The sequence below is a fragment of the Falco punctatus genome (genome assembly GCF_963210335.1).
Source record: "Falco punctatus genome assembly, chromosome: 2".
Lineage (NCBI taxonomy): Eukaryota > Metazoa > Chordata > Aves > Falconiformes > Falconidae > Falco > Falco punctatus.
In genome coordinates, this window is record NC_137581.1 from 63,660,719 (window position 1) to 63,688,686 (window position 27,968).

The following is a 27,968-nucleotide window of genomic DNA, read 5'->3' on the forward strand; positions in this document are numbered from 1 at the left end:
TGGCTTCAGTGCCTGTGCTGGAGAGCCACCACCGGTTCCTGGTGGCCACGGGAAATAGGTGTCCACACTTGCTCTCATTTTGGACATTAAAATAGAAAACGTATTTCTATCTTCAGTCTCCTCAGCTAATTGCACTTCATTTCTCTCTGGATTTGGCTTTTACGTGTACCCCAACTGACACCTGCTGTTTTTATTTATTGAGTCTGTATCTGATGAGATTCTGCCTTTTTCTTCTTTTTTTCCTCCCCATTTCACTGTACTTGCAGTTCATTCAGTAGCTCCCTGATTTGATAGCTCTGTCGTGGGATCTGGCACAGTGCTCGGTCTGCCTCCTTCCCAACACAATAGTATTTCCTTACAAAGTCTTGTTTTCCTAACATCCAAATTGTGCAGAGGGGCCCGCACGTTCCCGTGGTCCACGTGCTCTAAGGCACAGCAAATTGCTCTTTAGAAGAAGCCCTCCATAGTCCCCTGTGCAAGCCGAAAACGCACCCTTGGCGCGGTGCCGTTCCCACTGACAGTACAAAGCAGTCTCGGGGAGAAGGTTCTCAAGAGGGCACAAGAGCTGACGTGCACAGTGGAAATGTAGGTGCAGCTACAGACCAACTCAACCAGTGTGCTCAACGTGTAGCATTCTGTGAGACAAAAGCCTCCCACATTTTAAATGCCACGCGAGGCACATGCTGAGCTCCCCTTCCTACGATGTGCAATGATGAAAATCCTTCAGAGATTCCTAAATACACCAAAACCCACCTCCCGCCATTCGGAGCAGGCAAGGCACTCGCTGTGTGGGAGTGCACGGACCTTTCTGCTCGAGAAAAGTGTTTGCTGGGGCCTCATTAATTGCCTTCCCTACTTTGCTTTTGTCTTTTTCCATTTTTCCTCTGTGTCAAACGTCTGTTCTCACAACCCTCTCCCATTTTACCCTCCTCACCGCTGAGGAGGCACTTTGACTTCATTCTGCCAGCACAGCTCCTTGAAAGCCTCAGTGGTGGAAATTATGGGAGTGAGTGGAGCTTGCTTTTGACCTGCTACAAAACTCCCACCTACTCTTTCCTGGCAGCCCCCGGCTTCTGCTGAGCAGGGGAACTGTGCCTTGTCAGCAGCCCAGGGAAGGGCTGGGGAACATCTCCTGTTTGTCACAGGCAACTGGGAAGACACAGCTGTGCTGCATCTGGCTAGGAAGAGCCACATGGGAGGGTAGGAAGAACCTTGGGGCTGAAACACTGAGAAGGGGCAGAGGGACAAAGTAGCTGTTGGAAGGAATCTTTTGACGTCTTAGCTGGTTATCCTCTTTTCCAGTCCTGTGTGGATACAGTTACACCTTTCCAGGTGGGAAGCTGGATGTGGAGTCTGCTTCTCACTCCAGAGTTTTCCTGCAGATTTCAGGCTTTCACAAAGAGGTGAACACCCAGCCCTCGCCGGGACTGAGACCTCCTTCCCATCAGCTGGCCCTCTGTCAGCCCTGCACCTCCCTAGCTGTGCAACCTGGGCCTGATTTCTTAAGCAGTTTTTTTCCTTGTTTTGTTCTGGTTTCTTTTTCCCCACAGATTTGGAAAAAACAGTTTTGGCTTCTCCCTTTTTTTTTTTTTTTTTGCCGGTGCGTCTTCATCATCAGTTGTAGGGTGCTACCCATGCGCTGCACATCCTCACCGAGCCGCGGAACAGAGAGTCCAGGGGAGATCTGGGAGCAGAGCTGGACTCCTGGCTGCGGACAAGGAATGGTGTAACGATAGATGGGGAACCCTACGCATTTGTGTTGACTGGGAAGTCAGAATCCGGTCTGAAAATGAGACTTGAGATAAGGTAAAGGAGATTTTTAGCCTGACATACTAGAGGAGCAGGATGTGGAAGAAGGCTGTTCTTAAATGTATAATAAATGAATCTTTTCTTGCAAATAATCACAATGGGACACAATCCACAACAGTCATATTAATCAATATTTTCAAACATGTTCCTGTGAAGAGTGTGTAGAAGAGGAGGAGAAAAAACTACATCTCAGCGTTTCTGCCACCAGATGTTGGTGCTGCTGCATGCCACAGCTTTTGGTCCCATCATACCATGGAGTACAGAAGTCCAGGGTTATAGTTTTAATTTCTTGGTGTTGTGCTGCGGCTGTGGGCCCACCTGTGAGGAGGAGCTGGGCAGATCTCACCCTTACGGGAGGATGCCCTCAGCGATACACTGATGGTGAGTGCCAAAGAAGATGCTGCAGGGCTGGAAGGCAATGCCTGGAGAAAGCTCAGATAGCGGCAAGCCTCCAGCTGCGTAACACACTGAGTGTACTCTTCACACTGCTAGCAGGGGGCACGTAGGGTTGGACACTTAGATGAATGAAGAGGCGGGGATGCAGGAGGGCACAACCTCCCCTGATGGCCCCCAAGCCAGCGTACAGCACTCCCAGCACAAGGGCCAGGCCAGGCAGCGAGGGTCCCCACTTCCCAACATCCCAAGTGCTGAAGGCCAGGTTGGATGGGGCTTTGAGCAACCTGGTCTAGTGGAAGGTGTCCCTGCCCATGGCAGGGGGGTTGGAACTAGATGATCTTTAATGTCCCTTCCAACACAAACCATTCTATGGTTCCCTGAAGGCACTGAGGACCTTCTTGTCCAGATCTCCTCACCTCCTCACAACATTTGGACTTACTGTGTATACAGTATTTTGTGTATCTTTCAGATACTTTAGCGATACACTGATACACCAGACATGGTAGCAGATCACTTGGAGTTTGGAGGCCTTCTGATACCTGTCAGTCCCCCATAGACCTCTGCTCCTAGCCATGAGGAGCCAGGACTTGCAGTTCCTCATGCCCACCTTGTGCTTAGATTAGGCAAATCTATTTGTTGCTTAAGCAAAAGGGAAACCAAACATCTGTATCAGGTAAAATGGGCACTGTGTGTTGTTTGCATCAGGTGTGGACTTTGGCCTTTGGAAAGCAAATGGCTGTGAAATATGTAACTGCTCTAGTTCTGGAAAGGTTGTACCTTGCTGGTCATAGCACACTTTGGTCTTTGCATTTGCTTTTTCCTTTCCCGCCCCCCCCTTACTACTCATTCTGCTGCTCCCAGAAGTAATATACCTGAAGAGAGGTATGTACAAGTCTATACAGGTTTGAGAGTATGTGCATCAACTGGTGTCAGGCACTGTCCTGGAATGCCATTAAATTAAACAACATTTCTGGGTTCATTCCTTCTCATTCAAAAATAGTTTTGCTTTATGAACAGTTCATCCTTTGCAATTTTAAGTAGTTTTCCTGTTGGAACCAGGGTGATGATATAGTATGTCTGAATTTATCCAGTGCCTGGATAAATCGCTCAAAGTCAGTATAAATGAATTTTAAGGCCAGCACCTGAATTTACACAGATTGGGAGCACATCTATACTGAAATCTTTCAATGCTTTGCATAGTAAGGGCTCTACAAGAGACAAAGGACAGCTATAGGATGGCTCGCCTTATTCATAAGAATTTAAAAACTCACTAACAATAATAAAATTGTTGGTGTCATCTGTGGCAAAGAAGTTACTTACTTTGTTCTCAGACTGAGTATTTTCATTATCTCATTTTGCTGCTTGGCCTGTGTTCCTCTCCTGGTTCCTGAAATCTCTGGATTTCTCATCCCTGGATCTCTTCTTGTCTCGTGACTGGACTTTTTGGATGTATCTTTATATACTGGAAAATCTCTGGTGAGTCCTTGAGAATCTGTGTCTCAAAGAGCCGCCCATATCAAGGATGCTGCCTTCCTGCTCCTTTCACCTTACTGCTCGTCTATTTGTCCGTCGTTTTCTGAACTTCTTCCAGGATGAGGCAATCATGTCTGTGTTTGCTCTCTTTAGCCTCACACTACCCAGCTGTCCTGTGCAAGAGGTCGCCTGTGCGTATCACAGTTCCTTCACTCCACAAATTGAGTTTGAGGGATGATATTATCCTCCTGTCTTTGAGTTCAGCAGGATTCTTCCCTCAGCCATTCTGCCTTTTACTGTCGAGGTCACGGCAGGCTTAACCACAGGCAGAGTACCGAAGAACTCATAAATAGGGCTTATTATGTGGGGCTGGGTGCCATGCTAACCCAGTTACAGAGCTCCCAGCTGCCACCCGCCTGGCTGGGGGCTGTGCAGTGCTGCTCTGAGCAGCGCACCCGCACCTTGGGGAGGGCAGGGCTGTCACGGCTGATGTGCCCACCGAGACTCCATCATTCCCAGCAAGCAAGGCATAGCACCAGGGACTGTGAGGGGCTGCTGGTCCCCTCCGCCCATGTGGCAATAATTTCTTTACCGTCAGTGTTGGTTACCGTCAGTGATGCCAACCTGCATCTGCAGAATGATGCTTCAAGATGAAGAGTGAAAATCTATCTGGAAAATGGTGACAGTTTCTAATATGACAGTGTCCAACCCATCAGCTAATGGAAGACATAACTGTGATTTGTCAAAACTAGGATTTCAGCTGAAAATGCAGATTTGAAATATTAATTACAAATACAGTCCAATAAAAGAAGTTAGCCATTTTATCAGCTACGGTATATATACAAAAATACTGAGGGTTTTATATTTCCTAGAATTCACAGAATTTTCTCCTTGGGCATCATATTGTTGAGAGAGTTGCTTGATCCCAGGAACTACCATTTAAGTGCTTTTCTGCATCACAGCTATACTTCTTACTTGGTTCTTCTTACATTGTGTACCTACCCGATTTTTACAATTTGCCCTTTTGGTACTGATTTTTATAAAACATGTTCTATTATACAATATGTCAAATAGAAAACCAAATAAACTGAGATTCCAGACTATGTGCCTAATGTTGTTAAGACTTGATCCCACTCACAACAGCTTTTAGAAACAGTGAAAATAAAAGCAAACCATCCCCCACTTCTCCTCCCCCAAACAAAACCCAGCACAAACCGCAGACACTATTAAGTTTGTGGTTGTCACAGGAAAGCACACGTGTCTTGGGTGAGATCAAGCTGCCAGCTAGCACCGAAACCCAGTGCTTGACCTTTTGGTAACATCAAGAGAAGAGCTCTATCAATGTGTGGTATTTCCTCTGTAGTAAGACTACATCCTGCTTTTGCAGGAAGGGAAACTCAGGCTAACTAGTTTTTCTTCTTTCACTTAGAATTATAGCCTGGTGAGAAGAAATATGATTAATACTATGCAGCTGGGTATCGTGTTCAGCTCTAGGTATTCGGCTGTTTTCCTTGTGGAACATTGCTCAGGTCAGTGGTTGAGCAGGGGACTCGCCTGCAGTGCCGAATGCGTGTCTCCTCGCTTGCGCTTCAGCCAGTTGAGGCCAATTCCTACCGATTCGGGAGCGGTTATCAAGTCTTGTGTGTGCAGCTGAGTCACACAGAAGCAACGAGAAGTTACTTGTTAAAACTTGAGCTTTTTGGAAGGAGAGAGGATGCCTGACTTTTCTTCTCATCCCACAGGTAACGCTCACTATGCTTTTTGGGGGGGTTATGATTTTGAGTGTGGCAAAGCTTTTAATTTGGATACGTACTCCAAGCATATGGTACTGTTACGAACTATTGTAGTGTTATTTTTTTTAAAAAAAATATGACGGCCAGCTATGCTTTTAAAATAAACCATCTGCTTTAAAGCAGAGTTCTTTTGATCCTTGCCTGTGAACAGCCAGTCACCACTTCGAGACAGGAAACTCTGGGAATGGAAGGAGAGGTGTGAAATATCTGGGAGTCATTAAGCAGTGTAGCAGAAATGTAGTTACCAGTTGCCAGGAATAGTAAACCCTGCTTACACAAGACTGACTTTTTTCTTTTTCTTTTTTTTTTTTTCCCTTTTTTCTTTTCTTCCCTTGGTTTGCCTGGGTCTCAAAGATTTCCTGCCCGATGGATCTGCATCCCCCAGGCCAGTGGCAGCAGTGAAGTGGGATGCTCCCAGGGTGCCATCTCCCTCTTCTGCTGCAGTGGGATCGCTGCAGCTCTTGGCAGTGCCCAGCACAAGGAGCTTCCTCTGCCCTGCCTCTTTTTATCCCTGTAGGAAATCTGCAAGGCTGCTCCACCCCCAGCTCACCTGCCCCCAAACCAAGGCATGCAGGACCTCCTCCCTGGAGCATCAAGGAATTCAATTTTAGCTGTAGCATTGCATGAAACCATACCTGAGAGTTAGAGGCAAAACCCAAGAAAAAGTCGCTTATTAGAACGCCAGAGACGGTGGGGTTCTTCTGTCACAAAGACCTCTAGAAAGCTCAGTTAAAGAATTTCACTAGGGTAGTAGCCACCCTGAAGAGAATGTGTTGGGATCTGAAGATGCCGGTGGGAAGCTGCAGCGTGTCACACCCAGTGGCAGCAGCAAGGGAGGAGTGGGCCAGCTGCCGCCCCCTCTGCTGCCGTGCCCCACGTGCCCGGGAGACCATGCGATGTGGACATACCGCACTGGCGATGCCAGCATGGCATGGCAAGGTGGGCAGGACTGTGCTGGTGAAGGACCAGTTTTGGTTCTGGGTTTTTTTTTTTTTGGTTGTGCTTCCCCCCCTTGAAGTGTGTAGTTTTTCATCGACTGGAAGAAACTTGCTGGACAGAAAGTAAGGGGAGAGGTGTGCAAGGCTGCACTTCAGAGAGCGTGCGTTACTCATACAAGCTTGTGCCGTAGGTTGGTTCCAGCATATGGGAGAGCCGGGATTCCTTTTTCATTCCAGGTTTGTTTTGTGCTCAGGACTTGACGTTTTGCGAGGCAGCTCTTTTGGATGTATTACACTGGTAAGCAGAATGGCAGAAGCTGCTTAGTGGTTTGTAACTTGGCTATAAATATCAAGCTGGGGTTCAGTTTCAGACTGCAGACGGATGATAGTTGTTAGAGGTTTAATAAAATAGACTTACAGCCAGTCTTTTGCTAGCTTATGGAATGCCAGTCTGAATAAGGAGCAGGATTTCAGTCAGGTGCAAGACCAATGTTCAGGTAAGTTCACAGGGTCTGAAAGCATTTGCAGTGGGTCTTGAAGCCAAGCAGCATCTCATCTTAATATAGAATATATCTCAACTGACAGCCTGCTTTCATTGTTGTTCTAAGTTCAGGCTAATGTTTTATCTGGAATCAGAGGATCAGTTGTTAGCAGTATTAATGACCGTAACCATGTACGGAGTTGTGCAATACCTTCCTTTTCCCTCTTCCAACACTGCCAGACTTCAACTCCTTCATCAGAAATATTCTGTATCAAAACACTGCCTGAATCTGTACTTGTTAATATTTCTGCCAAAACTTCGCAGATGGGTTTTGAAAAGCAAAATAGGAAGGAAGTTATGTTTGGGGGGAATTAGGACAAAACCATCTACCTAAGCCAGAAAAGAAATCAACTGAAATTTCAGACAAAACACGTGTGTAGAAGTGCTTTTTAAAATAAAACAGTAAGCTCTCTCTTTAAATTTGAAATACAGTGTCTTCCAAGGTATTTTTAGGTGGAAAGATGTGAAAAGCAAGTGAATGGAAACCAAGCATACACCAGTTGCAAAAACCTTGCCTTATGAACACAGTGTAAGTCTTGTCATTGTAAAATTACGTACTTAATTTTTTACCATCAGAATAGACACATGCAAACTTTGCTGTTACCCAAAGAAAATCCTTTAGGAATCCGTTTATAGCCATGTACGTAAGATGGCAGTGCTTATTATAACTACGAGTTGCTTGGGTTTATTTGAAGAAGCACAACAAAGCATATGTAGCAAGCTTGGCAAATACTAAAACGATCCCCAAAGCAAATGCTACGACAGATTTAAGCTAACATCTCATGTTAGTATGATGGCAATAGCACATGTGCCTCTGGGCGCTACATGGGCAAATTAAATTGTCCAAGAACAGGGCCTTGGTGCCGTTGTTCAAGCATGAGCCAAGCAGTTTCTGCATGCCAGAAACAGCTTGTTTCAGGTGAGACTTGGTCTTGTAAGGCCCTGTGGAGTTTTGCCGGACTGGCCAATTAATTTGCAAAAGGACTGATTAATATTCCGATCAGCACTACTCGCAATCTGAATACACCGTATATTCTATGCAGACAGTGAACCACATAGAGCGTGAAGTCTATTTAAAACACCGACTTCTCTGTAGTCTGTAGCAATTTGCCTAAAAATGTTCGAAGGAGACTAATTTTCATGAAAATCAGAAAGCCAGTATTTTAACTCATTTTTGGAGTTCAAGGCTGATATAATCCTTCGTATGCAGACTATCCGGTATGTGTTTCTGTAATTCAATCAAGGACAACTTAGTGGGCTTCCATATACTGACAAAATCAAGGAATTCCACAGTTGCACCAAAAAAGATTATGGAGGAATGTGACTTTAAAACTATTACAGACTTGCTCAAGTTGCCAATAAAATAATAATATCTAAACAAAATATTCAGATATAATGTGTTTATTTTTTTTAAATCCAATTTGTAAAGGTCCCTTTTTAAACAAAACAAGAACAGAAAAATCAACACAATTCAGAGGGCTTATCTCATTTACCTTATTCTTCCCCACTCTTCACTTATAACACAAAGCAGCAACTTATATTATTAGTGCTCATATAGTGCACTTATATGAATTTTGATTTGTGTATTAAGCTTTAAATACAATGGTTTTTCTGTGAGTATAGCCCAAAGAGTACACAACATTACATTTCCAAAGCATTATGTTAAAAAAAAGGACAATAGATGTATATCCAAGACAGTTAAACTCAAATATTTTGACTTGGCAAATTCTATAACAAGTAACAGCAATTTTAAACTGCGTACAAAGCAGAACAGTGCCAACATGCCTCTGGTCTGTGAGCTATGGTAAAATATCAAGCATACATATAAAGGAGAGAAGCCAAAGAAAACCGCCACAAATTCAGAGCTAACCTGAGGCACACTCAACTGCGACCAAACAAAGGCAGCCCACTTTCTCACTCGATAATGCAAAGAGCCTGACAACAACGAAAAGCACTTCTACCCTACAGAAAGTGAAACGGTAACTCCTTCCAATTTTGTATCTGTGTTTTTAAACAACTTCAAAAAATTTAAAGATGAACATCTACTTATACCAAACAAATGTACAAACTATAAAGTCAGAGAAGCTCCAGAAGATTGCCACTTTCAACCTTGCATAGTGATAGCTGGCATTGATATTGCTACCATAGCTTCAGCAGAAGATATGGAAAAGAAAAATCTTTACTTCTAAGTGATGCACATACGTAACGTTTTCTTCACAAAATTCAGTTAAACATTGTTTTAATAAAAGGGAAAACAGCTCTAAAAAGGGAAAGATAGTGTTCACAAGCTTAGAAATAAAAAAATACAAAACCGAAACATTCCATAATAAAAAACCTAAAATAATAAACATTCCATCATAACAGCACCTACTTTATCACTAAATAAGCCCCATACATGCGACAAACTACAACTACTGTATAAGGCTGTCAAATTAAAAGGTTTACTTTTCATATAAACGAAGTGTAAAAATAGCAGTAAGTTGCAATCTTCAAATCTAATGCTGTGAGGATTCTGTCCCCCCAGTTTCATTTGGTAGCAATTTCAATATGGATTTGATATAAAGGTCATTCATTTAGGAACCGTGATACAAATACATTGTGCCTAGGACAGTATTGTCGTATCTCTGTTCAACCTTGACCGAATTGGAATGCTCAACGACACTACTAAGTTCGGGGATGCTTTCAGCAGTATCCCCAAAACCATGGTAGTGTCCATAGTGCAAAGTATCGCCAGGGTCTTCCACCCATGAGGGCCGGTTAGAAACACAGCTACTCGGGCTGCCATTCAGGTGTAGAGATCCACACATATCGGTGGAATTATTCATGGCTTTTTCTGGTTCCTCGGTGCCACCACTGGTGTGAATTCGATGCCTGCTGGGAGAAGTTATTCCGGGAATTACTCCGTTAGGTGTTAAACACTCCTCGCGCCTGGCATCCATCCCACTGAGCTGTTGTGCGGTGGTGAAATCCAAATGTCCATTGATGGCACATCCATTTGTCAGTGCATTCAATATGGAGCTACTGCTATTCATATCTGCATTAAGAAATACACCTGTCACCAACAATTAAGAATAAATCAAAATACATCAAAATGTCTCCACTATACTCCGCTTATTTAAAAATGTTGCCGTACACAGCTTGGAAAAGCAATCTACCCTTTCTGTATTTGTAACAATATAGGTAGTTCAAAGTAATGAGAACTGATTGCTTGTTATCTTGTAAGCTTGTAGCATGGATTCTTATGCTGAAAATGCAACTATCTATCTACATTCGATGTGTAAATATGCCTATATTAATCTTTGCAAACACAATGTGAACTTCTCAGAATTTTTTTATTTAACTGTACGAAGTAAGCGTAGCAGAAAACATTCCGGGCAGTGTTTTGAAAAGTGGAATATAAGGTATCTTTCCACCTTAACTGTAATGCCCTCTTGGGATGAAAGATTATATACACACAAGAACTGAGTATCTGTGAGAGAGTGAAGTGTTGTTGGTTGGGCTTTTTTTGGTTTTTTCAGCTGTAATTTATCCATGGCTCTTTTTTCTTTTCAGTGGTAGCTTTCTCAGCACAATATACACTGAAATAGGTCAAATAAAGAAATGTTATGCTGAGGTGCTAATATAAAATGTTTCCAAGTTCCTTTATTCAGAAAGTACTTCAACTTAACTGGCAGCATGCTAGAGAACATACTAGGCAAGTTTGTACTTAATGATAAGTTTATAATAACATCTGTACAATCCACATGCAAAATGCCATACAATAGCAACAGCAGAGTGCACAGAAGACTAAAAAAGATTAGTAGTATGAAACAAAATTCTAAAAATGTGCATGCAAAAACCACTGACAACTGTTATAAAGCAATTTCTCCTTTGAATTTAGTAATTAGTACAACAGTTTTTAATTCCATAAGCAGATTTCATCAGTATGTCTGAGATGTACGTTTTTGCAGTGGTACTCAAAGTACTAGCACAAAAAATGGGTGATGTATTCTGCCTTAAAAATACCTAGCAGTAAAGGACATCTAAAATTTACATCTCTACTGGTAAAGATGAGCAAGGCAAACGTAGACCTTGCAGACCTATATGGTGACATTTAAAGATTTTACATTCTGTTATTATCCTTGGATACATGCACATATGTTTATGTATACATGAATACGTAAACCTATGTGCAAAATAGGATTGCATTTACCGCCTGTTTCCAATTCAAGCCAGTAAGTCTGTTGGCAACTCCCCACATTTGTAAAACGCTGGGTTCCTGTTTAAGCAACACATAATGAGTACCACTGTTTGACAAGGAAGAATACGAAGTTTTGTCTCTATTAGTCTTTTGCATGGATATTATCTGAAATATGGATTATGATACTGATACATACAGCAATACATAATGCCAAGAAATGTGTTCGATTTGTAACTCACTGGATGTACTAACTGGAGTTTTCTGTTAGTTCCTACACAAGTTGAAATAACGGTATCAGCTGAACTCACTAACCAGAAACTCTTATTGAAAGTGGAAAAAAGAACCCAAACCCATCAAGATATCAAAGCTACTAATTCAGTGATGAAAACACACAGAAATAATTTAATATAGGGTTTATTAACTTAAAAGTGCAAAATTTTAACTGTTTAAAAATAAATCTTTATAGGCTGGCTTTGGCAAATCAAATTTATTAAAGATGGAACTACTGTTAGTTAATATGCAGAAGTAGGTAATGAATAGTTCTAGTGATAATTATAGAATGTTATTATTTGTTAAAAATTAGCACCTATAGTAATAGAGTATATTTATGAAAGACAATCATTTTTCCATAAATAAGAACACTTAGTAATTATCACTGGAAAACATCATAGTCTACGTTTAAAGTATTGATATATATGTATGTATATATTTATTCCTAATATATTAAAGTATCTATTAATTATCATTCCCTTTGGTGAATCTGATTCGTGGTACAAAGCATAAACATATATATCACAAAACGGATTAAAGAAAGAAATTAATTTTTGAATGTAATAATGCACTATCATAGTAACTCCATGCCTTTACCTACAAAGTACATGGAAAAAGCTGACCCAAGACAGTTTTAATTGAAACTCTATACACATCCTGGGGTTACCAAAAGAATCTTGATTAAGCAGCCCTTAAAAAACTTAAGAGCATTAATATTCAGTAATACTAGTAACATTTTGACTCTTTCATGAAGATCAGTACAAACCACAAAAACTGTTTTCCAAGGTACTTTAGTTCCAAATACTAGTTTAAGACCTGTGATGTCAAGTCTTTTATTTACATAAAAAACCCCACAGCAGGATCCTGCACTTAAATCATTGTGGCTGAGCAAAGTCTGAAGACATGGTGTATGTCTAGACTATTCTTTATAGTATTTGTTGAACTATTTTGAATATAGTTTCATTGTAACATGTTATTTTCAAAGCTATAAAAGCACTAAGATATGTTTCCCTATCAAGTCTTCTCATTAGCAATGAAATCTATTTAATGGAAATTAAATCAATAATTTAAATTATCTCTGAATTTCCTTTAACCTGAAATTATAGCAACTAAAAGCAAGGCACAACGTAATACAAGCCTCAGGTTAAAAGTGAAACAGCCATTGTGGAATTCTGTTTATCTGAAATAATAATCAACTGCTAATAAACCTTCTCTTTCACCATTAAAATATACTGTGTGAAACAGCCGATTTTCCATACCTACTAAACCCCAATATAACGGGTGTTACAGCAATACAAGTTTTCAAGACTCCAGACAACAATGTGCAAAAATAAAGGACTAAGTTTTATACTTAAATTAAAAATAAAATGTGCATTGATTCTTGCAACGACAAGGAGTTTGCATTGCCGAAACAGTGTATATTTCAATTTCTTTTGGTCCAACAGAAGAACTCTCCTGTTGTTTGGTGTCTTCAACCATTTGAATGTTGTTGTAGTTAACAGGAAACTGTCCACTCCCACCTGATACAACAGCAAACTCTCTATCAACGTGCATATTGTCAGCATCGTCCTCAACTCCTCCATTCATCATTGGTATTAAGCCATCAAAGCTGTAAACTGATAAAAAAAAAAAAAGTAAAAAAAAGTCACGTTTAGTCACTGGTGCACACTTGAAAACTCAGCCAAACAGACGACTATAAAAGCAAAAGCTTTTTACAAAGAAATGTCAGTTTTTCATGTCTGAAAGCTTCTGACGTGCTTGAGATTCCAAATGCAAAGTAAATGCTAAGTACCTGCACATTCACTTTAATTCATCAAAATGGAGAATTACCAGTGTACCTATCAGACTTTGCACCTACATACCAGACAATTGCTAGTCTGATATACTAATAGATTTAATTAGGAGCAATTTAAGTTACTTACATTTAGGCTTTGCAGCTAGTGCTCCCGATAGATAAAAAGCAATCTCTACCTCACATTTGTCTACCGTGTCTGGACTGCTCCCTCTTTCACTCCCAAGGGCCAGTTCCCAGGAACCCACCCCCTGTTCATACCAGACCGCTACAGGGAACCCTTCAGGAGCTGAACGAACAGATTGGTTTTCCAAGAAAAGCTGTCAAGTGGTCAGACTGCTGTGGGAAATAAGATGGGCTTGACTCCACTACCTCTTGTATCTACCACCCAAATCACTGCTCCAGTACTACCCCAGCAGATCCTCTGCTGCTGTCACACCGATATTAACACACCTTCCTACATACACTGCACACACTCTTAAGGTTACGTTATGAAGGGCTACTTCAGTAGACTGCAAGTCAGCTCTCATTACCTTGGGCACAACAGAAATGTAGAAATTTTTGCAAACTACTTGTCTTTTAAAGAACTTTAAGCAATAGCTGAAGAGTTTCAGGGCCAAAGAGATTGCACAGTGCTTAAAGGAGATGGGGGCCCTTGATCAGTGGGCTTCAAACTACCCTGAACCAGGAAGGGTAAGGCGTTTTTTCTGGTTACCTAGAGGAATATGGAAGTGCAGTTTCAAGCTAGCCAGCTCAAGGGAAGGCCATGCCTTCCACCCTCACCTCCCCACGCACATCTAAAAGCTGCCGTGCTGAGGCTCGCAATACCAACACCATCGGTCACCGGCTGTGCACAGCAAGTCAGTGATGCGTGCAGCATGTACAGCAGTGCCCAAGCCAGGCTGCCAAGGGCCACAACCCGCGGGGCTGGCACGGGGAGTGCCGCAGAGCTATGTGACCAGCCAGGCTGGTGCGTGCCACCCTCTTACCAGCCAGCCCAGGAAGCGGGATGGTATTTCTCTGACTGATTTCAGAAAAACAGACACGAAATCCAGCTCATGTTTCTAAGTCAAAATTAAAAGCTGTTTGGGGTATATTCTGAAAGTGGCCACTGTGTTAAGCTCAGGTTCAGCCTTTGGAACGCATCTTTACATTACATTTGAGAAAGTGATCGGTGCAACTTAATTTTGAGGCCGAATGATTTTTTTAGTAACTATGCATCTAACAGCAGATACATGTGTGCATATACATATAATTTTAAGTAACCCCCACCCTCTGCTCAGCTTAGCTACCTGAGGACAAAGGGCAGGTTAAGTATTTCTCTTCTTCCAACTCTACTGCTTACAGGTTCTTGTAAGGGGCATATACTGTGCCTGGTCACAAGCAGCTTTTTTTCCAAAGCAGCATTTGTTTTAATTTGGGGTATAGCCATCAAAGCTTGACTCTTCCCTGCAAGTACAGCCTACCTGCACATTCTGAGTATCTGGAATGTCCCGTGCAACATCTGCACAGGCCAGTGTGGTTTTGGCAAGGGCAAAATTACCACAAAATCGGGCTTGTTTTGTAAGAAGGCTAGCTAAGCATAAAGATGTACTGATGACTTCTCATTACTCAGCTCTGTTGTTTACAAATTGCCTTGAGAACAGTGATTCATTCTCACACCAACAGACTTTTTACGTTGACATGGTATTACTGATGCTGATGTCTTTGAGGGAAAACACGTCAGATTAGCAACTTCAGCTTCTGTACATGGGACGTATCTCTTCATTTTTCTAAAATCCCCCACGCAAATGCAGCAAAGCTTTTGGCTTTGTTTGCAAGTGTTATAAAAATCATACTGGTAAAAAATTCAGATTACCTCCTCTGATTGTTTCTCTAACATCTCTGTAATTGCTTAGCTCTCATTTACTTGAGCATATTGTCTGTTTGTTTGCTTGATCCTACTTATCCACTGGGCCAACTGTTTCTGCTGAAAGGTAACGCAGATACTGCTATTTCATGACAACATGTAGAGTAAAAATAGCTAGCTCAGCACCACTTCCACAGCCTGTGGGGAAACGCTACCTATTGACTAGATTGGAGCCATTTCCTGAAACTAAAAGGTTATGAACTCAGAAGGAACAGCTCATCAGAACAAGAGATACACATCTCTGACTTGAAGCAGCACCTCCTGGTAACAGAACACAAACGCACTGAAGATAGCCTTCTGTAGCTGTATACTGTATTTGGGCACCTGTATACTGCCTATGTTTTCTCATGCTATGTAGCTACTTACGGACATTATTTCTGAAAAGCAGTCTTGCACGGGCACTCTTCATCATGAATTAGTTACCATTTAGACAAATGGCATAAAGTAACATATCCCATTTATGATCAGCTATGGAGTACCCCATAAGGGTCTCCAATAATAGTGTAGTTGAAATGGTGGCTGGATAGCCAAGCAAATACTGCAGGATGTCAATAGTGATGCAATTTATGTTGTCTATGTCATATTTAGAAACACTGTTTTGGTTTCAATTCCCCTCTCATTTTCTGGAATTGTTTTATTTGGCTCACTGGAAGTCACACCTGTTAAAATAATATAAACTTTAACTGGTGTCTTCAGTGATGACCTACAAAGTCCATTTCCTGATGCTACATGGGAAAAAGAACCAAGGTTTGAGTGCAGTGCTGTGTTCCTTTTAATAACAATTTAATGGGATGACCAACAGAAAGGAAGCAGAGGATATTCTCTGTCATGTTAGTCAAAGTATTTATTGATACAGCCATCAAAAATATCTTTAAGGTTGTACTATCGCATCACTGCTGGCAGACAAAAGCAGTAATATCCTCAATACACAAGGATGAATCTGAATCCTTAAGGTTCATTCTAGACTTGCATCCTCCTGTAAGGTACCAGTTCTCCTTGGAACATGATCCTGGAAACTTAAGGTCTGTTAACTTAATGTCACAGACATAACCCCTCTCAACCTGAGAACCCTTTTTCCATTACATTTCTTTCATCCATCTAGCAAGCAGTTTTCGAGTTGTGAATTAATCCTGAAGTGGAAAATTAGCATCAGAACATCCGGGCATCTTTGTGAATTAAGGCAACATTATTTGGCACTCCTGAAGGGGCAGAAATCGAGGAAGGAGTAGAAGCTAATTTCAGCTCCCACTCCTCCACATATTATTCTTGGCATCATGTAACTTTAGCACTTTCTGGAAATAGAAGTTTCTGAAGATACCAAGATGATGACAGTGAGAATAAGATCTTGTGGCATGGAGTAACTGTATTCATCTGCTTCTTGTATTAATATGTAATTTAGATACGTAGGCGAGTTTGTCAATAATACCCAACATCCACTCTGAAAGGCTTTAAAATGTTTATTTCCCTTTCTCAGCAACAGTATCACCACATCCCTTTTACCTCTGAGGTCTCACCTTCCGTTCTAGCCTTCTTTACTCCAGCAGACTCCGTATCTTCAAAGGATCTCTTTCGACTTGTCCCACCACTGAATGGATTGGGACCTGCATTCTGATGAACCCCATTTAAGGTGCCATTGCTATAGAAACGATTCAGGTGACAATTCTGGAGGTTCAAGAGAAACTGGGCACATTCTTGGAAGCCCTGGTTATGTGCAAGGTCTGCTGCTGTCAGGCCACTGGCATTTCTCAAGCTGTACAATGCAAAGAAACTGAATTACACTCATTCATCAAGCTAGCTTGCTCCTGCTGCTGCCCTTACTGACTATCTATCTGTTGCTGATGAGAGAAAACATACACTTAGCAAATGTCCATTAAGAAATTAGTTATCAATCTTAGTTTTATAACTAGCTTAACTTTTTGCACATATATCTGGCTTCTAAAGCAAAATTTGGGAGACAATACACTTTTAAATAAAATCAATATACTATGTGCCTTAAAAATCTCCATCTTCCTATTTAAGAGTCTCAAAATACTTTATTCTAGAATAGTCTGAAGTATCTGATCTTTACATAAACTTCAGACTAATTTATGCCTTGAATTTTACCATCTTCTGCAGTCTATTCTGCAATCTACTGCTTTAACTTGAGCAAAAGATCAAATACTCAAAACAAACTTAACATGACTTGGCAATTGTCCATGGCATTCTGGTTTCTAAGGTAACATCATCATCACTATTCTTCCTAACAATAAAATATATACATATATAGGAAAAGATAGATAAAGATGCTATACTTAGTTATGCTTTGCTTTTTTTTTTTTTTCTTGTTTGTTTCTTGTTTCAAAGTGTGTGACATCATAAGTGCTGGGACTTGCTTTGTTACTTGAACCAAGATGCTTCCATGCATGAGAGAATGGCACCAGATTTTGACTATTCTAATGCATGAAGGAGATTATAAATGAAGTCAGGTAGGACTTGCACAGATGTAGAAGTTTCATTTGAAAAAGTGCTGCATCACATGCATTTACATAAACATACGGCGTATCTGTGCTTAGAAATACAGGCTAACTTCGTAAGGAAGTGCATAGAAGTGGAGACAAGAGGGACAGAAATGACAAAAACTAGATTGTGAAGTGAAAGATGCCAATAAATCTTTTCAAAGCTTTTTCACCTTTCCAGACAGATGTAACTACTCAGAATACAGAATTTTTGTTTCTTGGCTAGATAGACAAGTCCATTACTTAAAAAAATCCAGAGACGGACCAGTCAACAGAATAAGAATTCATAAAGATTAAAAGACCTGAATCTGTTGAAACTCATACGAAGTAGAAAATGACTCACTTCAGCTCATGTGAAGAAAGAACAAAGCACAGATCTGCTTCCTAAATAAATGAGACTAAAAAAAATAATTAGACACTGACTAGTACAGCAAGACTAATTCCGTAAATGGATACCGTCGGATTACATAGAAATTAGAAGATGAAATCAAAACACCACAGAATCAGAAAAACCACTAGGCTAGATCAGGGTTGATTTCATTCTGTACTCTATGTAATCACTTGAATACTGGTGAAAAATCCAGAGAACAGCAGCCACAAGTGGTCTAGAAAGTAAGATCTCAGAAGACTGAAAAACCTAGTTAGAAAAAATGGAATCTCAAGGTAGAGGTATGAGTTTTGAATACCTCAAAGACAACTGCAGAGAATAATCCATTCCGTTCATGCAGTGCAAACAGTGTATGTACAGACTAAGGATATTTGAAGTTAGACATTAGGAGAAAGTTTCAGAGTATAAAGGTTGCTGAAACTCCAGAGGGTCCTCTTCTCCCCCTCATTTTAAGAGCAGATTACAATTTCAGAAATTCTGCAAAATACTTTCAATCCTTTCCCACGCTGAACTAGATAGCCTGTTGAGGCCCCCGCTAACCAACATTCAATGCTCTTTTGGTAGTTCTAATTTACTTGCGTAGCATATGGATGTAACACAATGCAACTACAACTTCAAAACCAGAAATTTCAACATATCCATTTTGGTCAAAAAGAATAGCTCAGTTCTCTGAAATCCATTTTACATTTGCAAGCCCCAAAAAGACAGTAAAGGAAATCTAGATAAGAGCAAATTAAAGTTATGGAAATATAAAAAAATGACCAGAACAGTATGGTGTTGACTGACTACCTCATTTAACAAAACTTCAAGTAATTCCATTACTTCGCAAATGTTACTGGACTATAATTCTGCTTTGAAAAAAAGGACCATAAGACAGACTGTAGTTGAGTCACCACTTCCCAAAGGAATGTTAACGTAAGTTGCCAGAGGCATGTGGAGATGTACAAAGTAAAATGCAAGTGTCTAAGGCTACATGACCAAACTCTGGAAAAGAAAAGTTAAGTTTCCCAGAAACAAATGAACTTTAAGTCAGTGTTTGTCAGATTTTAAGATGTAACTGATTTTGATATTTTTGGATCTGTCCCCACCTCTTCTGGAACAGCTTACTCTTAACAGGTAGGCAAAGATGTACGTTCTACAGGAGTATTTTGGAAGCACTGCCTAAGTTTTCAAGGGAATCAAGCACATCAGCGATAACATTCTTACTTCTGAGTTTAGAAATGTCTCTTAAATATCTGAGCCTGAATTTAGCCTATCAATTACAAAAGAACATCCTGTATTTAATAGTAATGACAAAAAGAGAGGGGGAAAAAAAAAAGTCCAATCAGGTAAAAGACTACAAGATTTAGATGACTCTAGACACTGGTTGGCTAACTGCTACGAAAGAGTTAAAATACTGTTAAATCTCTCTGCTCCCTCTCAGTGAGAACATTTAGCGTATTTTCTACATCCAGTTGCCAATTTCCATTAATTTCAAAGTTTGTTATTCCGGGACTTTCAAATTTCAGTTAAACTGGTTTGCAGTCCAATACTAACACGAAGGAGAACAGAAGTTGACAAAATTGGTAGAAACTCTTCTCACTTTCTAAAAAACAGGCTAGAAAGATAAAAGATGTACTTTTGCTGATTTTTCTACCCTTCTCTAGGAGAAAAAAAAATCTTGTCAGTGGAAACACAAAAGGTAGCAAGAGCTAGCCATGCTATACTAGGCTCACCCTAACAAAATGCAAGTAATAATAAAAAAAAATGGCTAACTCAGACACAAGCACAAAGTAGGAAAGAAAATGCTCTTAACAGGTATCACAATAGTTTTACCAGATTTGAACAGCTTTAGGCATTTCCAAAATATGTAGAAATACTGCCATCACCATGTGGCTTCTGAGTGCGTAAGAGAAAAATATAGTCTTATACAGACCTTTGTATAAACCCTGAAGTACTTGAATGAATTACAGAGCTAGGGCATCTACTAGACCATTCTTTAGAAGTGCTAATCTGGTCTTGAACTACCCTGTTAACAGCAGTAGTTACAAGTTACTGGGAAGCCACCTTTCAGTGTATCTGCAGTGTATGGCCTACCTCAAATGCTGCCAATGTCTGAAAATGGAGCAGCTACCTCAGCTTAGTCCACGAGCTAAGAATATAAACAGACTCCATTTCAGGAATGAGAACAGAAATGGTTCATTGCTCCAACTACACATAAAGCTTAGAGGAGTTCCACCTCTTATGTGTCAATCCCTATGTCAGTCCTTGGTTATGAACTGCCATTACATATAAACTATCAAGCAAAAAGAAGGAGCAGTAACCAAGGACTCATTTGGCTATTACATAGACTATACATGACGTGGACTGGACGGTTAATAAATAAATAAATAAATCATCAAGCAGGAAACTCAAGAGGTAACCACTATATTTAAGTAAATTTTTAACTACTTCCATTATTAAGTACTTCACTTTATTTTTCACAGCTATCTACATAAAGAAAAAGGATAGGTAAAGAATATTAGAACTGAAACTGATTTCAAGACCTAGGCCATGAAAGAAAAGCAGTGAGAAAAAATGTACACCACTGGACACCACAGACAGAAATATCATGAAATTTCACAAAATTTCACGTCTGAGTTTTTTTAGTAAGTTAAAAATCCCTTCAGTACTAGTTTTGATCTTCTGCCCTGAATACCTTGAAATAACGGAAGCTCTAAAGAAGCTCAGAACACACTGTTTGATACCAAATCTTCAGGCAATCTGTTCTTTGTTACTGCTAATCACACAGCAAATATGACAGCTCTATTTCAGTAACTGCATTACTCAGAATTTAAAAGTGACTAAGGAAATTTCATGCAGGTTTTGTGGATTTGGGTTTTTTGGTTTGGGCATGTCCCCCATCCCTCCCCTTTTTTTAGGTTGTTTTTTTTGTTTGTTTGGGGAGTTGGGTTTTTTCCCCAACAAAGATGCCAGACTTGAAGATAAGCTTATGTTTCTTTTCAGGGTTTTTCTCTAAGGTAGGCTACCTAGCTGAAACAAGCATAAGCAAATAGCAAACTACATAGACTGTATTTTTCAAAGATGATCCTATAAAAGGAAGTTACCAGTAAGGAAGGTGTGGAAGGATGGAAGAAAGTCACATTAAAGAAAATTACATTACGGAAAATAAAATCAGACTAAGTCTTGAAAAGTTACATGCATTTTATGATTAGTCAGACTTTCATTAAGTAGTACTAATTGAGTATTTTTTAAAGGCTGGCTGACTAACTTTCAAAACTGACAGCTGTGCTCCAAGAACTTAATTCCCTGTCTCCAGTAAAAATGAAAACAAAACCAAAATTAAAACAAAACACCACCACCACCCCCCAAAACCGGAAGACATATCTGAAGATAAGTCCAGCTACAGAACAGGTGGAAAAATGAAGGACAGACACTGAAAACTAAAGCTCTGAAAATCCCATTCCCTTTTTGGCACCTACTCCAGACAGAAAAATACATGAAGGTTTGAACTGATGAAAAGGAGAGAAATTCCTTAACCTTGAGCAGGACTAAACACAGTTTTGGTACGTGGTTGTAAAGTCAAGTGTCTCTGTGCTTAGAAAACAGATAAAAAATTTCCAAAGCAATTCAAGTCCTGTTAAGAATCTTTTGCTAGGCAGTATTGTTTTGCTTTATAGTTTACTCACTATTTCCATGCAATTCTTATTACTAAAAACAAATTAAGAATCATGAAGCATGGTATTATTTACCCTCAGCCTTCTTGCAGTCTAAAATCCAGGAGTTGGGAATGATAAAAGACATATTGTTTTCTTCAGCGTACAGAAGCGTAAGATGCTAACTCCAAAGCAGAAGACAGACAAATGTAATCAGAAAGATATATTTTCATATTACCAAGTTATTCTAAATAGAAAAAAAATCCTGAGAAAAGTTGAGGAAAGTCTGAATATGGATGAGTAGAAACAGATGATCCTGGAAGTTCCTTGACAGATGACATTTAACACTTGAGATGGTCTCTAGTGACAGGCATTTTATAAACAAACTCAAAACATGCACTGTTATTCTAACTTTTGTACATACATTTATTCACACACCTACAGTGCTTAGAACAACACTCATAACACGTTTTTCTTCCTCCATCAAGTGATGTCCACAGGCAGTCTTCAGATCTTGGTATGAAGAGGACTTTTTTTTATTTATTTATTTTTAAATGTTTTTTTCTCCCTCCAGTTGACATCACCAGAGCTCCCATTTTAGAGGCCCAGTTCATCTAAGAGAGTTCTGGTACCAGTTAAAGCAGCTATAAAGATGACATTGATGAAGCACACCCTTTAAGATATTCCCTTCTTCTGAAATGCTTTTAAAAATGCTGACTGTGAGTTTAAATCAATTGTTATTCAAAACCAAAAGAAATAAGTATGTTATCTGACCAAGTAGGATTGGTGGACAGACACATAAAGTCAACTTTCAGCTTAGCAGGATGTTTTTATTATTTCAATCTAACCAGAATTTGTTGTTCTGAGAAGTCCACTAAAGGGAAGAAAAAAATCTGAGGCAAGCTCTCAAAAAATACACAAGACACTTCCACCATGATTAAGTTACAGAAAGTAAAACCCCAAAAATTAGAATTCTTTAAATATAACTTGTGTAAGAAAGATTTAATTCAAGATAATTTATAAAACTTACTCTTAGAAAGATCTGTAGAAAGAAAAGATAGGCACTTGTGCCTCTCACATTGAATTATGAATTATATTGAATTTACTTAGAAAATACCTTGATTCCAAGTTGTTTCAACTGTTCGTATCTTTCATACTTAGAGGAAAAAAAGCAAGTACATTTCTATGTGTCTTTAACATAGAAATACATTTGAAATACACTATCTTCCACTTATAATGTCACATACCTTGAAAAACAAACGTTTGCTACAAAAAGTCAACAGTAAATCTTTTTGAAAAAACATAAATGTAAGTAAAAAAAATCCCCTACATGTTTAATTTTAAACAGTGATTACATCACCTACAGCTTACTGTGTTTTTGTTAATGCCATGCGACAATCTAAGAAAATAAACCACAGTTTTCGTATATCAATGTAATATCTGTTAAAAAATACTGATCTCAACTTATCTATTGTTAGTTTACAAATAAAAATGTAGATAACTGTAAATTAGGGTAAGCAAAGCATGCAAATCTATAGATTCTATATCTGAATTCCTAGATTAGCATTAAAACCAATCACCGCAACAAATACCTCAACAGTATGCCTTGTGTGCAGAAAGGAAGCGATACTGAACATTCAATGCCACAACTGTAAGGTTTTCGGAGAAGCACCTGTGGCAGTTTCAGCAGTTTCTATATGGAATGCTCCCCCTTTCTAGGATTACTTGAAAAAATCAAGTCAATTCGAATTACGTAGCTGTAAAACATTGACATGTGTAGTTTTTACAGTTTCAGAATCTTCTGTTTGATTTAAACGGGCAATGGTGCATAAACAGGAAACTTATATCATAAGGGATCACATATTTGCAGGCAACATTAAGATTAAAAGTTACATTAACATACATTAAGTGCTGTAGCACATTATTCAATATGTAAGCCATTATCATGTGACCACCTTAACAACAAGATACTAAGCCTTTTATGCCTTTAAAGCATTATTACTTTCATCCTGAAACCAATTTGTCAGTTCTTCACTGAAATTTATATAGATTGGATTAAAATTACCGGTCAACTCATGGCTTCAATTACTTTAAATTTAGTAGGCTGTATTTCATAAGAATTAGTAACTATTCCTATACAAAAATTAGCAGATACAAGGATTAAAACAAAACAAAAGAAAGAGAAAAAGAGATCAGAACACTAAAACGCCCACAGTGAGAAAAAAAACGTTTCCTATATAAACATCAGTATACTAGTCTAAAATTTCTAAAGCAAAATGATTTTAAAATACTAAACTTTAAGTGTTTTAACCCTTTGGTGTCCAAATACAAAAGCTGTGAAAGTTTCAAACTTTTTTTTTTTCCAGATACCAAGAGAAATATTCTTAACTAAGCAGACGTGTGTCACTGCTGGGGACAGCTATAAAAATTCATGCTAAAATTACATACTGGGCATCTAAAAAAGCACAAGTTGGTGCCAAGTTTTTATTTCACAACAAAACATGTGGCAGCTGAAATTGTTTTAGACTTTTAAAAACAATGGTAGAATTTCTATGAACATCCTCCAAAATTGTAACAAGGTGAATATACTAGGAAAGAAGGAAGCTCTTCTTTGTGAAGCCACTTTTCTGACATAAAAATCAAGGTTCACTATGAATTACACACCTACAATCAGCTCCTAGATACTTCAACTCACACAACTGAGCAAATGCTGGCAGAAGAAAGAATTGATTATCCATGGTAGGCAACATTAGAATTACTACAAGCATCACCATCAGGTGGTGATTTATTGCTGCATCTGTATTCCACTTCATATGCTTTGAAAGACTTCAGTGGATTTTGATTTTCAGTATCTCTTGTAAAAATAAAGCACATTTCCAAGTAAACTTCGGTCTGAACAATATAGACCTATCTGACTTCGCCTGGTATCAGCAATATTTTAAAATTCTTATCTGATTATGTAAGAAGTGATTCCTAAACACAATTCACAAAAGGAACGTATGAAAGACTATGGAAACTCTTAAAGCAACAGTGATTGCAATACAACTACGACAGAAAAGACATTCCCTAATAAAGTGAAAAATAAGTATTTCCTAGATCACTCACAAAAATTAATTCCAAACAAGCATCTTTTTAGTACTGCCGCCACTTTAAATCCAGAGACGGTATAAGAGTTACTTAGCCAGCTAACTTTATGAAAATGAGAACTAACCTTACTGCTGCTATCATATTTGTAGAAACAGACCAGCAATTGCAGATAAAGTGGCTTACAACGAGGAAAGCATCATGGAAGGCCATTAAGGAAAGAAAGGTTCAGCGCAAACTCTGACTTGAAAAGATAAAATAATCTTACAACACTGATGCTACCAAGATGCCTCTAGCAGCAAATAAAATCACACTGTTTCTCCTCACCACACCAACTGAAAACCAGTAATTGCTTAGAGTTAGAAAAATTAAGAAAGCAAGCTTCTCTCAGACATGCTGAACATGGAAGAAAGTTTAAGAGATTCAGCATGAAAAGCATGGACAGTAAAAGCTTGGGAATAAAACTAAAGAAATGAGGTAAACTAATTTTCAAGTATTTTTGTGCCAAAAGGGGAATAAAAACCCATAATGAAAGGACTAAAGGAATTAGATTATTTCATTATTTTCCCATACTAGGCATGTAGGGGGAGACTATCGAACCACACAAAATTATTTTTTGTGACAAAAATAACTTTATGCTCTTACTCAAGCAGACAGAAGATATTTTGGATTAAAAAACCACTGAGGTGCATAAAACCACTTTAAATGAGCTTCACAGAAGAGTTTTTTCAACTTAGATTTTCCTCCCTTTAAAAGAAAATTTATCTACCATGTATAAGCAACACCAAGCAAAACAGAAAGAAGAAAACAGAAGCTGAAACAGAAGAGTAATATTTTCCCCAAGTTATAGCTGCCAAACCCTCCATGCAATGAGATACATCTTGTAACCTCTAGCACACGACACACATTAGAAAACTTTTCTGATGAACCTGAACACATTCTGGCCCACAACACAACTACCTTTCATTTTTTGTCCAGGTTCAAAGAGTGCTAGCTGAACTATGATCAACTTTACTGAAAAAGACACAAACTAGAATAGAAACGAAATCTAAATCAATATAACAAAAGTTAGAGCAAACACACTGCAATTAACAGTTCTCTCATCACATCCAGTCAAAAACTATCAGCAGATCAAGCACAGCACACGTGCAGATCACCACCACCACCTGTCTGGACTAACCATCAGAACTAACCAGACTATTGTATTTGGGAATATACCCCACCCTTGTTTCTCTCACTGCATCCAACTTATGCTCTGGCCAAGTTCTACTTCGTAACCCTTTGGTGTCTCCACCTGCCTTAACTGCATTCAGGTTTCTGCTGCCAATAATAGCTTATCTTACAGAAAAAAACCCCAAACCTATCCAAAGGGAAGCTGCACAGTGAACATTAGCCCAGTATCATATGTGAAGGAAGATCACTCCCAACAAAAAATCCAAACATTCCTATCAGAAATCTCAGCTATCCTAATATAAAAGTCTTACAAATCCTTCAGAGTTCCTTATTCAGCTCTTCTGGACTGAAGAAAAGCCGAGAAACCAGTGCTATAAATCACAGAGGCTCATCACTAATGAGTAAGCTCCCCTATTAAGCTGACCCATACCCTGTGAACTTCCTTTATGTTCCAAAAAGGTCATAAAGTATCATTGCTTTAATGAGGGATTTAACTGTATTCATAGGAAGTGCAACTTCTCACATTCTTCTCCATTTCTGAACTGGTGTCAGTCGCTACTGTTGTTACTCCACCCCCACTATGAATAATCCACTCTCAAACCAAATAGGAACTCACTGGTAAGAGTCTGCCTCAGCTTCCTGCAATTATTCAGAACAGCTGTAACTGAAAACTACCCTTTTCCATTCTGTTTTACTGTAAGACTGAGATTCTCCCACTTTTTGATTTTTCAATTATCCATGCACCTATGTTCTCCTTCAGTATTTCCAAATCTTTCCTTGAGACTAAATCCAAATTACTGCCTTACTTCATGGTCACAACCTCCCCCAAACCGCATTAAGTTCTTCTATAATGATGGCAAACAAGTGTGAAACTGAACATGAAAGAAATTAGCAAGCTTCACTTGTAATTATTTTGCAGGAGAATCACGAATTTCACCACTGATATGTACAAACCACTTTGCCTTTCTGTAAGAATTCCTGTAAGGCAGGAAAGGAAGAACCAATTGCAACACCTGTAGCCTCCATACTGCAGAATGATCCTTAAAATGCTTGTTATATACAATTAAACAAGAAGAGCCACATTTTTCCCTATCTATACTGCACTGTCTAACAATGCAACAGTAACAAATCCAGCAGTTTAACTGTTCTCTGGAGGGCAGGCCATCAGGTTTCCCAAAAGAATTGTGTATGAAGTGGTCAGAGTTTGAAAAGTACCAAACAGATTACAGAAATATTTATTAATATACTAATTAACAGGTAAGAACCCCTCTGTTGAAAAAGTATTTAAAAACTATCCTAGACAAATGATCAGTAAGAGCCTGAAGGATTATTCTCAGGGTGAGATTAATGACCGTAAGAAAGTAGTATGTTGATAATTCTACACTAAATCAATGCAGCAGTACAGCTTCTAAGGTAAAAAGATGACAGTAATGGCACTTGACAAATACATTAACACCAGAAATAGACTGCAGTTTAGTATTATAAGTTTGGTAGTTAAGTTAGCCAGGTAAGAAAAACAAGACAAACGCTGAAAACCTGCAAGTATCTGCTAAGATTTTAAGAAATCAGGAAGAAGCCTAGAAACTAACAAACGAGATCTCTGAACCCCGAGACCCTTCAAGAGAATAGGCCACGAAAGTTTCCTCTCCAGACTGAAAAGGAATTGAGGGTTTATCTCACAAATGAATTGCTGATTTCTGCATTGTCGTAATGAAATCTACACATCACTCTTCTTCTGCTTCTTCACTAGAGGTGCATAAATTTCCGAAAATCAAGAAGCCTCAGAAGTACAAATGAGAAGAACAAAAGCTGAGCTATCACAGGAATGGTCATAATAAAAATGTGAAACGGACATCACTTCAAACAGAAATGCATAACGAGAGTTTCAAAGGGCGAATCCAGTGGCACTAAAACATTCATATTGGACAGATTTCTGTTATGGAGGATGGAGAAGAAAAACAGATTTTTTTTTATTTTTAACAACAGAATGCAGTTCATGACACATGAATTTGCAAAGAACTAAAATTAAGCCACTGTCAAAGAATGAGAATAAAAGTTTTTGCTGAAAAACTGAATACCAGAGATGGGACAT

At 39.1% G+C, this 27,968-nt stretch overlaps 1 protein-coding gene and 1 long non-coding RNA gene across 3 annotated transcripts in view; one reads left to right on the forward strand and one right to left on the reverse strand.

The window, feature by feature from the left end:
• Positions 1-4,233: 4,233 nt before the first annotated feature.
• LOC308058939 lies at positions 4,234-9,261 on the forward strand. Its single transcript, XR_013926060.1, has 2 exons — positions 4,234-5,420; positions 5,826-9,261. It is a non-coding gene; the product is annotated as an uncharacterized lncRNA (long non-coding RNA).
• ANKRD10 (ankyrin repeat domain 10) overlaps positions 8,336-27,968 on the reverse strand; it is a 38,094-nt gene continuing 18,461 nt past the window's right edge. The window contains exons 4-6 of one of the 2 annotated variants that reach the window (XM_080375548.1): positions 16,616-16,851; positions 12,921-13,016; positions 8,336-9,984 (exon numbers count right to left, since the gene is read on the reverse strand). In XM_080375548.1, coding sequence (XP_080231674.1) covers positions 9,524-9,984; positions 12,921-13,016; positions 16,616-16,851 — 793 coding nt within the window. In that variant the 3' untranslated portion in view covers positions 8,336-9,523. Of the gene's footprint in view, positions 10,003-12,920; positions 13,017-16,615; positions 16,852-27,968 lie in introns of both variants that reach the window. The other variant, XM_080375547.1, reaches the window with a different exon arrangement.